The sequence below is a fragment of the Rhipicephalus microplus genome, chromosome 4, assembly GCF_043290135.1.
Source record: "Rhipicephalus microplus isolate Deutch F79 chromosome 4, USDA_Rmic, whole genome shotgun sequence".
Taxonomy (NCBI): domain Eukaryota; kingdom Metazoa; phylum Arthropoda; class Arachnida; order Ixodida; family Ixodidae; genus Rhipicephalus; species Rhipicephalus microplus.
Window position 1 is genome coordinate 76,557,712 of NC_134703.1, and position 9,784 is coordinate 76,567,495.

General features: G+C 44.4%; 3 protein-coding genes across 3 annotated transcripts in view; 1 reads left to right on the forward strand and 2 right to left on the reverse strand.

The window, feature by feature from the left end:
- The window catches only part of XRCC1 (DNA repair protein XRCC1), an 89,934-nt gene extending 87,714 nt beyond the window's left edge, over positions 1-2,220 (reverse strand). Inside the window, exons 1-3 of the mRNA XM_037423198.2 lie at positions 2,108-2,220; positions 1,763-1,960; positions 14-172 (exon numbers count right to left, since the gene is read on the reverse strand). Coding sequence (XP_037279095.2) covers positions 14-172; positions 1,763-1,960; positions 2,108-2,158 — 408 coding nt within the window. The 5' untranslated portion in view covers positions 2,159-2,220. The remainder of the gene's footprint in view (positions 1-13; positions 173-1,762; positions 1,961-2,107) is intronic.
- A 185-nt stretch (positions 2,221-2,405) lies between these two features.
- Positions 2,406-3,375, forward strand: LOC119172177 (ribosomal RNA-processing protein 7 homolog A). The gene has a single exon (XM_037423201.2). It carries the CDS (start codon positions 2,426-2,428, stop codon positions 3,227-3,229), a length of 804 nt encoding a protein of 267 aa, XP_037279098.2. The 5' UTR covers positions 2,406-2,425; the 3' UTR covers positions 3,230-3,375.
- Positions 3,376-8,323: 4,948 nt separating this feature from the next.
- On the reverse strand, positions 8,324-9,773 carry LOC119172175 (ribosome biogenesis protein WDR12 homolog). The gene has a single exon (XM_037423199.2). It carries the CDS (start codon positions 9,682-9,684, stop codon positions 8,410-8,412), a length of 1,275 nt encoding a protein of 424 aa, XP_037279096.2. The 5' UTR covers positions 9,685-9,773; the 3' UTR covers positions 8,324-8,409.
- Between the last annotated feature and the right edge of the window lie 11 nt (positions 9,774-9,784).

Below are 9,784 nucleotides of genomic sequence, written 5' to 3' on the forward strand. Positions count from 1 at the left end.
GGCTCAAACGTACCTTGTTAAAAGGTTGTGTGCATACAATCTTAATACGGTCCCACTTCTCTTTGACAAAAGACTGAGACAGCTTTTCTGCACCGAACATGCGAACCCGGTTTAAGTTTGTCCCTTGGCGGGCGTCCATCGGTGTCATGAAAGACGAAGCAACGAGGAGAACCTGCGTACAAAGAGGAAGCTCTATTTAGTAAGCATTCAATGCAGATCTTTGGTTAAAGTGCCTCATGCCAGGGTTTGATGTCACAAACAAACAAAAGTACACAACCATCTTTCAGTTGAGATAGCATATGCAAAGCATGATATAATTGCACAGCATAAAAACTGTCCATCCAGATGGCACCTCACTACTTACGACACATATATAAAATTTACAGTGGGCTCTGGTGAGTGTCCCTTGCGGGTTCACGGTCTGTATCACTTCCTTTTGCAACTGGAAAATATGGTTCACATCCTGCAAGAAGCCCTTGTTTGTGATTACAGCTTGAGATAATATAAGGGTATATCAATAGCGATGAACTACTGCATTTTTCTGTTATCACTAGCCCCATTTCTTGCGACTTTTTTGCTTATCCTGTCTGGTTGATTGCAGTGCATGGAAATGTTACCTCTGGTCTGAGATAATACAAGAGATACTCTCTTTCTTTGAAGAAAGAAGTCTGTAATGAATGCCCATGTGTGTCAACTCATTGCATCTTTGTATTGAATTTGTCCTACTGCATTGTTATAATGAAGGCTACATATTTAATATCAATTCACATACACAAAGTCCCCTTCCATTGTCCAACATTCTCCTAGTCACGGAATGGCAAACTCGTTCAGACTCGGCTGAAGCCACGAGTCTGGGTAAGTAATATTTTGCAGCCAGTTTGAGTTCAGGTAAGTTTAATTGCAACAAAGTTTAGAGACTCTAGAGTTCGAGTGAGTCTAGTAGAAAAAAATTTCGGTGACTCCGAGTGAGCTCCACACTTTTTGCCAACCCATCAGCCTACCTGCTCAACTTCAGCATTACTATGAGCCTTATGTCGGCTCATGTATATGCACCCATCTACTCACACATACTCCAATGCACTGGTGCTCATCTGTCAACTATTTATAGACCAGATACTTGAGTTATGGAAAAGGGGTGCCTTGTGTATGCCTTTTTCATTCTAAAACTTTTTCGCGGGAAAATCTTGATCAGTATTTCGTGTGAGTCACCTCTCTCAATAAAAATTACCTTACTTGTAACCATCGATTACCTGTATTTGAAATTGCGCAGTAAAATGGTGCCAATTAGAGCACCGATTAAGCGAGATATTGGTGCTACAAAGCATTGAAACCATGGTAGAAGACGCTAATTATACGCTAACGGACAGCTCACTCACACCGACATCGAGCCGTGAATGGGCCAAGGTGACTAATACATTTGGTGAGCGTGAGTCCGAGTGATCACGGCTGAGGAAATGTTCGGTAAGTGTGAGCGTGCCCTAGGGGCAAAATATACTTCATGAGTAGGTGTCACCATTTTGCCGCCCTATGCTTCTAGTACAAGCAAACCTAGTAAGTTTGGGACATGATAAGTTAACTGAAATATAAACCACCACATCACATTTATCATACAGAGAGATTTTTGTCTGTTCCATCGTAAGGAGGCTCTGTTGCCAAATGATGGCAGGAATGTTAAAAACAAAACAATTATACCTGGTACAAGAGCACGAAAAGTGCGACATCCTTTAAGACACAGAAATTGGTAACACTTTCGTCAGCGTACGTGATAATCTTGCCCAGGGTCTGACGACCTGGAGACGAGGACTTCTATGAACGCGGAGCTTTCGTTTCCGATGTCGATGGAAGAAATCACGGACGCTTTTTCCAACTGCAAAATCACAGAGGCTTGTTTTTCTCCCGGTGTAGCGCATTTCCACTTTCTGTACGTTTCAGGCTTCAGGAGGTTTTCTGCTTTGTGTACCTGTGTAAGCAAGAAAAGTAAGGGCACGGTAGCCGTGAGACACTACATCGTTTCCAGCACTCGGGTGAGTGTTTACTAATTTGAAACCGAGCTGAGCTAACTTTCTTTAAAGTGGTAGCAGTTGGCACTAATTTAAGAACGCAATACCTTGTCCTCACTGCTGAATGAGACGACGTGCTGTATCTTTAAAACGGGCATGACAAAATTGACTCGAGTTTCTGTGTCACACGTGTATCTCTTCAGAAACGCGCGCAACGTTGTTTACAAACAGAAATACTGATTCAGTCGTTGCTACCAAGCAAGTTTGTGTTAAAAAAATTACTACCTAAAAACGTTTTTTAATAAATATAACGCAACATTTTGTGCACGTATAATGCTCTTTCACGTTATATTTTTTAGTAATTATGAAAATTTTACGCTATGTTGATACGCATCCGCGCGCACACTGCATGCGCATTAGACATCATGGCTGCTTCCTGTAAAGATGCATTTGTCAAGATGCCAGTGAAATTTTCAAGCGACAGCCGTTCTTCTCACGTAATGCTCTTCAAAGAACACAGTGTACGCGAAAAGAGTGAACACAAGCCATCAGGGAGGACACTGTTTGTCGTCAACGTGCCCCCGTACTGTGACGAAGACAGCTTGAAGCGCATCTTCGGCGACTGCGGTAAGGTCTCCAAAGTGTGGCTGCAGAAATCTCCTTCTTCGGGCAAGCCCGCCGAAAATGTGTCGTCATTCTTTCCCAGCGTGCCTCCAGTGACGGGCTTCAAAGTCGCGTACGTAGTGTTCCACAAAGAAGCGGCCGTGGGGCGAGCGCTAGCCCTGTCACTGTCGGAACCACGTGTGCTGCACCACGAAGACTGCAACGATGTCGTCGGTGTGGCCAAGTGGTGCGCCCAGTACCAGTCGACGTTCGTGGACGCCGAGAAAGTGCAGAAGGAAGTGGACACCTACATGGCGGATTACGACGCTCGCCTAGAGGAAGAAAAGCAGCGAGCCAAAGCGATGGACGGAGTTCCCGATGAAGACGGCTGGATCACCGTCACCAAGTACGGCAAGCGGCCGGTCATACCGCGTACCGACGCCGTCAGCCAGAAGATTTCCAGCGCCGAAAAGAAGAAGCGCTCCCAAAAGGAGCTTGTCAACTTTTACTCCTTCCAAATTCGAGAATCTAAAATGGAAAAGATTGCCCAGCTTCGGAAGAAGTTCGAAGAAGATAAGCGAAAAATTTCGCTTATGAAAGCATCTAGGCGGTTTAGACCCGTGTAGTCTTCGTGAACTGCTCTGACGGTGCTTGCCGACGTGTCTATAAGTACTGCCACTGCTGATAATCTGATGATTGCCCCATGTGAATGCGTACATTTGTTTTTTGTTTTGTTTTTCATGTAAAATAAAGAGCTCATTCCAATGCCGTATGTATGTGTTTGCTTAACCGGCAACATTGTTGAACGGGTAGTCTTTCTATGTATTTGAAGATAATCATTAAAAACAGCCATATCTCCTAGTTAACGTAGGTAGACGTAAACAACTCACCATGTTATTTATTATTTGCAAATCTAGACATGACTTAAAATTTCACATGTTGTACACATCAAATGAACCATATGGCATTTAATCTTGGTTTACAGGGATCATAGCCCATTTGCAGCGGCTGCACAGAACACTTACCAGTGTCAGCTGCAATTTCGATGAAGGCGAGAATGCTGTAGGCCCATGTGCTCGAATTTGGGTGTACGTTAAAAACCCCTGGTGGTCTAAATTTCCAAAGCCCTCTACTACGGCGTCTCTCATAGTTATACAGTAGTTTTTGGGCAATAAACCCCAGATATCAATCAATTTACCTTGGTCGAAATGAGAACCCCTCTATGTCTTATTGACAAAAGTACCACTTTGCCATGAGAACTTTAGCTAATCTCTGTGTTCACATTTGATGTCCTCCTTTATCGTATTGAGCATGGTCACTCATGAGCTACATACTGTAATCGATACAAAAACATTAACAAGTGACAAAGCCTGCTTCCAACATGACACATAATTTATTTAATGCATTCATGAGTAAGATGTAACTGGTGATCATGTTTTACAGGCGTATAAGCAATGAGCACGAAGTGACACATAAACGAGAAAGGACATGTGCTCGCAGATATGTTTGAGAATTTATTCTCATTCTTGTCTCCACCTAACGTTGTGTTTGTCGCTATATATATATATATATATATATATATATAGCGACTTGCATACATGCCCAGACACAGGGAAAACGTGCAAGAAACAGTGCAGCTCAGTGTACATTCGACCGAGTTCACTAGATTTCGTATGGTACCTAAATCTCCTAGCCTTACATCATATAACAGTTTGATGTGTTGCTATCGGAATCATTGTCTCAGCCTGTGCCAAAACTATGCCTTTTTTAAAATCGCATCTCTCCTTGAATGTCATTGTCGCATTAAGATAGTGCCACCATGTAACTACCACAATGGAGTGTTATTCCGATTTACCACCTTTATGCTACCAACATTATCTTTGAAGACTGCCAGTTATTGCAATGCTCATCAAAAAAATGTTTGCTTCCATAGGATGCCTTGCAGGCTGCAACTTTTATTTTCACTTTAAACCATGCAACTTTAGTACATGCAGCACACCTATTGCATAGCCTAGCAGGTGCAGTAAATAGTGATGCCTAACATTGTCCAAATTTAGAAGAAGCTTAGCTAGCTGATCAGTATACAAATTCCGGGATTCTTCAGAAGATGTCATTGGAACAGAAAGAATTACTTTTTATATTGTGTAGTAATTATTGGATAATATAAATGAAACATTGTTACAAGAAGTATATTTGTATGTCCAGAAAAACGATAGGAGGGGGAAGGTGAAAGCTTGCGATAAAAAATCTGTATAAACAGGGGTTGTGTCGAGCTGACGTTTCGACAGGCGGACTTGTCTTTCTCAAGGCTAAAACAGAGCTGATTTTTTAAGCGCTGGCATGTCTACGTTTCATACCCTCTCCTCTAACCTAACAAAGGAGAGGGAGGGGCCACATTGGATACAGGGGCGTTTGATAGTGAAGGAGGAGGTGTGCTGTGACATTGTATGAGTGAAGAAGAAACAGGTATTCAGTGAAAAAAAATCACAGCATATCCACGGAGTCAATGATGGTGAGTGGGGCGAAGCGTTCGTCAGCCCATCTGGCTTCCGTCCATCCATGTGTCCGTCTGTCTGCTAGTCTGTCTGTCCATCCGTGCGTCCATCTAGTAAACACTCCAACTACCGCCATCTCCCATCTCACAACCCCCGTGGCACATACCCACTCTAGAGCGGGTATATGCCACCAGTGGCTACATACATACATGCATTCAAAGGGTGGACAAACCTACGCCATAGGGAGCTTTGCCCCTAAAAAAGAAAAAAAAAGGAAGGGATGTGAAGGTGAGGAAGTACACGTGTCCCGGTTGTGAAACCGGTTGTCAGAAGTTAACAATGGCAGGTTTGAAATTCCTAGACAGAGGGCTTAACTAGCATTGGTTTTCTTTGTGTATGTACCATACTGAATTGAATCAAGAGTCCCTTTATAAATGTTTATACCTACTGGCTGGAGTGTATTGAACTTGTGAATAAGGTATGACTCTGTATATTTCCTGTCTCTTCTGGACTGAAAGTTTGACCGAAGAATGTAAAGTTTAAGATCATCGAAGTTGTGTTCTGCTACAATAAAATACTGTGCCACTGCTTTCAGTAATTTCTTTACCATGTCCACGCAATGATCGTTTAGTCTAACATTAACAGGCTGTGCTGTTTCCCCAATGTGCTCTTCTTTATGACAACATGAACATTCAATCATGTAGATAACGTTTTCACTAGTGCAGGCGAAACTAGATTTTATATGATGGACATAATCACTCCCGGTGCTTTTAACTACCATGTCATCTTGAAGGTGTTACTTGGATTGTAGAATACGGGATTTTACTTTTGCATGCACTAACATGTCCTTAAAGTTCCTGTTGCGGTGATACACGACCTTTGGTCCTTCGGGAAATGCTTTTCTAAGGTGTTCGTTGCTTGCCAATGTAGTGTACTACTTACGGAAGGTAATATTTACGTTTTGGAGCGCATTGGAGTATTTGGTTATAAATGCTGGCAGCTGGTTTGGTTGTGCTAAGGGGTTTTTCTTTAGCTAATGTTGTTTTCCTATCTAGTTTACATGCTTCGTTGTAGACCTTGTTTAGGGTGTCTTGTGGGTAATTTCTTTCAACTGTTTCCTTTAGGTTACTTATGTAATGGACGTATTCACTGTCGTCGCTACTGATTCTTATTATACGCCTTGCTTGTCTGACGGAAAATTTCTTGCTTGCAGTGTCGCCGTTGATGACTAGTGTAATCCAGGTATTGTTGGCTGTCCGTCGGTTTTCTGTAAAGCGTCAACTTTAATTTTTCTGCTTCAATAGACACTGTCGTGTCCAGGAAGTTCATTTCATTGGGAGAATGGTGCCTGCTAAATTTAATACTAGAGTGAAACTTGTTACAGTTAATAATGAATGCACTTAGTGCGCTTATGCCATGTTCCTACATAATAAATATGTCGACTATGTAGCGGAGGTAGGTAGAAGGCTTTACTAGAGATTATTTCAACAGATTTAATTCAGGCTGTCCCATAAAGATGTTGGTGTACGTTGGCACAAAACGGGTTTCTATACTAGTGCCTAGACATAGTAGGTCAAATCAAATTCAAAATAATCAAGCATCAGTACTAATTCAAGTTATGAGAGAAAAACGTCAGCATTGTGTGTCAGCTTTCTTTCTATGAGTGGCTTTGACACCACTTCAATTCCTTCAGTTATAGGTATATTCATATACAAAGAGCATATATCTAATGTTAATAGAATGGCCTGATCCAAAAGTTTGTGTTTCATTATTGTTATCTATTATTCAGAGGAAATGAGGTGTATCCTGAACAAAGGACGGTAGGATAGGTGATATGTTTGATAGATGACGATGTAGAAATTTTGATAGCGATTCAGTCGGTGTATTGTTGTGGGAAACTATAGGTCTGCCTGGGATTTTCGCGGCAAGTAGTTCGTCTATGGAAACCTTATGAATCTTCGGAAGGAGGTAAAGGCGACTTGCTTGCTTATTTGTGGGCATGAGGAACCGGCGCTTGGAGGGTGTGATCGATTCCCGGGCTAGAAAATGTGCTTTGATGTGTTTAATGGTATTACTGTATTCTTAAGTTAGGTCCGAGGCAAATTTTCGATAGTGAGTGTGGTTGCCGAGTTGTCTGATAGCTTCGTTTTCATATTTTTTTATACGCCTGATTACTATAGCATGGAAGAAGAGTTGTATGAATTAGGGCCAAAAGTGAGTAAAAGTAGGGTTCATAGAGGCTTTCCTTATTAGTTGTCACTGCATTTAAAAAAAAAATGCTTCGTGGACAAACCATAGAAACAGCTACATCAAGTGCTGCTTTACACTTTCCCACAACATCACAGTGCTGTCCTGATAAGTGGAACCTCGCGTCTCCACAAGTGCCGTGCCGGCCTCGCAATGAAGGGGAAGACATGTGCACAGTTTTTAATGCAGATCATTACTAATAAACATATAGCACATTCATCTACTGTGATGGGACACCGGGGCTGTATACATAACTATCACCTTTGGGGCAATTTCTATGTGGACAACATTACCTAGAGTGAGACAAGCGCAAAGGAGAGTGACGTAGGTCTCAACTTGCACTACTGGTTTATCACAGGCACACACCACTTCGATCATACGCATCAACACCTACAAGCGACAATACTTTTGTAGCGTCATGGCCAAAAATCCTACTACAAAACCAATTTATTAAATCCTGTAGGCATAACTTCAAATAGGACAGGAGCTTAGGGGAAGATAGAAGCTTGAAGTGAAGAAAAATGGTTATACAGGAAATGTCACTGGCACTCAGCGACATTCTCTGTACTTGTTGTTGAAGCTACCTCCATAATCAGTTAGCGCTTTGATGCAACTGCCTTAACTTCTATGTGGCATTTCCAGATTGATTGATATGTGGGGTTTAACGTCCCAAAACCACTATATGATTATGAGAGACGCCGTAGTGGAGGGCTCCGGAAATTTAGACCACCTGGGGTTCTTTAACGTACACCCAAATCTGAGCACACGGGCCTACAACATTTCCGCCTCCATCGGAAATGCAGCCGCCGCAGCCGGGATTCGAACCCGCGCTCTGCGGGTCAGCAGCCGAGTACCTTAGCCACTAGACCACCGCGGCGGGGCATGTGGCATTTCCAGCTATGCAGACTGACCAGAAGAGTGAAAATAAAGACGTGAAGCAAGGTCACTGCAGAGGATAGAAACAATGAACGACAAAAGTTATATATATATGAAATCTGCCGCTTTATTAACAAATGCTGAAACGAGTTTTGCTGTCTCGAGCGACAATATGTACCTTAATATGGCTACTGAAATTCGAATATCTTCATGTGACAGTCTGCACCACCGCTTATCATGTATTTCTGGAGCGACCAGTCGACGGCGAGCACCTTGTCCTCGTGGCCCGTCATGTCATACAGCGGCGCCTTGGGGCTGCGCACGTCCCAGTGCTTCATGAAACCGTCGTAGGATCCGGAAACGAAGTGGTGAGCCGATTCCGGGGCCCAGTGTACCGATGACACCCAGCCGAAGTGAGAAGAATAGGTGCACGTGACCATAGCTCCGTCCTTCGACCTGACGTCCCAGAGGCGAATGTGCCTGTCCGTATGGGCCGAAATGATCTGGTTGTTCGTCCTGGAATATGCAATATCTAGGAACGCCTTGGAGCCCACTAGCTGCGACTTCATGCCGCCCAAGTCGACGTCCCAAAGCCGCAGGGTATGGTCCATAGAGCAAGTCGCTACCTCCTTGTCGTCAGTCCACTGAACTCCCGTGACGGCTTCGTGGTGTCCGGACAGCGTCAACACGGGAACCCTCGTCTTCGCCTTGCCATCGATGGTCTTCTGCTTCTTTCTGCTGCTCTCGGACTCGTCGTTCGATTGGTCGTACTGCGTGCTGTTGGGATCGGCGCTCCACACTTTCAGCATCTGGTCGAAGGAGCCGGTAGCGAAGTAACTCTTGTCCCAGCTAACGTCCACGCATTCGACGCTCCTCGCATGACCCCGGCAGATCTGAACCGACTCGACGGCGTTCTTATCCCTGTCCCACTGCCACAACATCGCCGTCTCGTCGAGAGAGGCGCTTACGAAGGTGCACAGGGGTTCCCCAACGGAGACCCATTTCACTGACTTGATTGGTCCCACGTGCCCTGGTATCAGAAGTTTTCGCGTGCCGTCGTGATCCCAGATGTGCAGGCTGTTGTCGTAGCAACCGGAGAGAATGCCGGCGTCCGAGGTGTGGACGGCGCTCACCCAGTCGTCGTGAACGAGCGTATCAACGGGCAGCGGAGGGGGACACTTTTCGACGTACTCGACAAGAACAATGTTCTCCTGTTGTATCTTGTGTGCTTCCAGGTGTTCTTGCAGGGTTTCTCGCAGCAATTCACCATCGATCAAGAAGTCGAAAGTTGGCTCCCCATCGCTCTCGGCGTCGCCCGACGAAGACTCCCGCAGAAGAGTGTTAATCAGGGAGGACAACTGTTCCGATGTCGTGCTCCCGGATATTGAGAACGGGGTGTCGGGCACCGAGTACCGTTCATCCTTGGTGAAGAATTTCGCCTGAATCTGCGCGTTTTCATCCATCTTCGAGCAACACAGCCGGCATGCGCACGCCTTGCGACTCTTGCACGTGATGGCGATTGCACTGGTGACTTTGAGGCAGCGAGACCAACTGCCTTAGGAA

Excerpts from the sequence above, each read along its gene's own strand:
- LOC119172177 (XM_037423201.2), top strand. The coding sequence starts at position 2,426 with ATGGCTGCTTCCTGTAAAGATGCATTTGTCAAGATGCCAGTGAAATTT.
- LOC119172175 (XM_037423199.2), bottom strand. The coding sequence starts at position 9,684 with ATGGATGAAAACGCGCAGATTCAGGCGAAATTCTTCACCAAGGATGAA.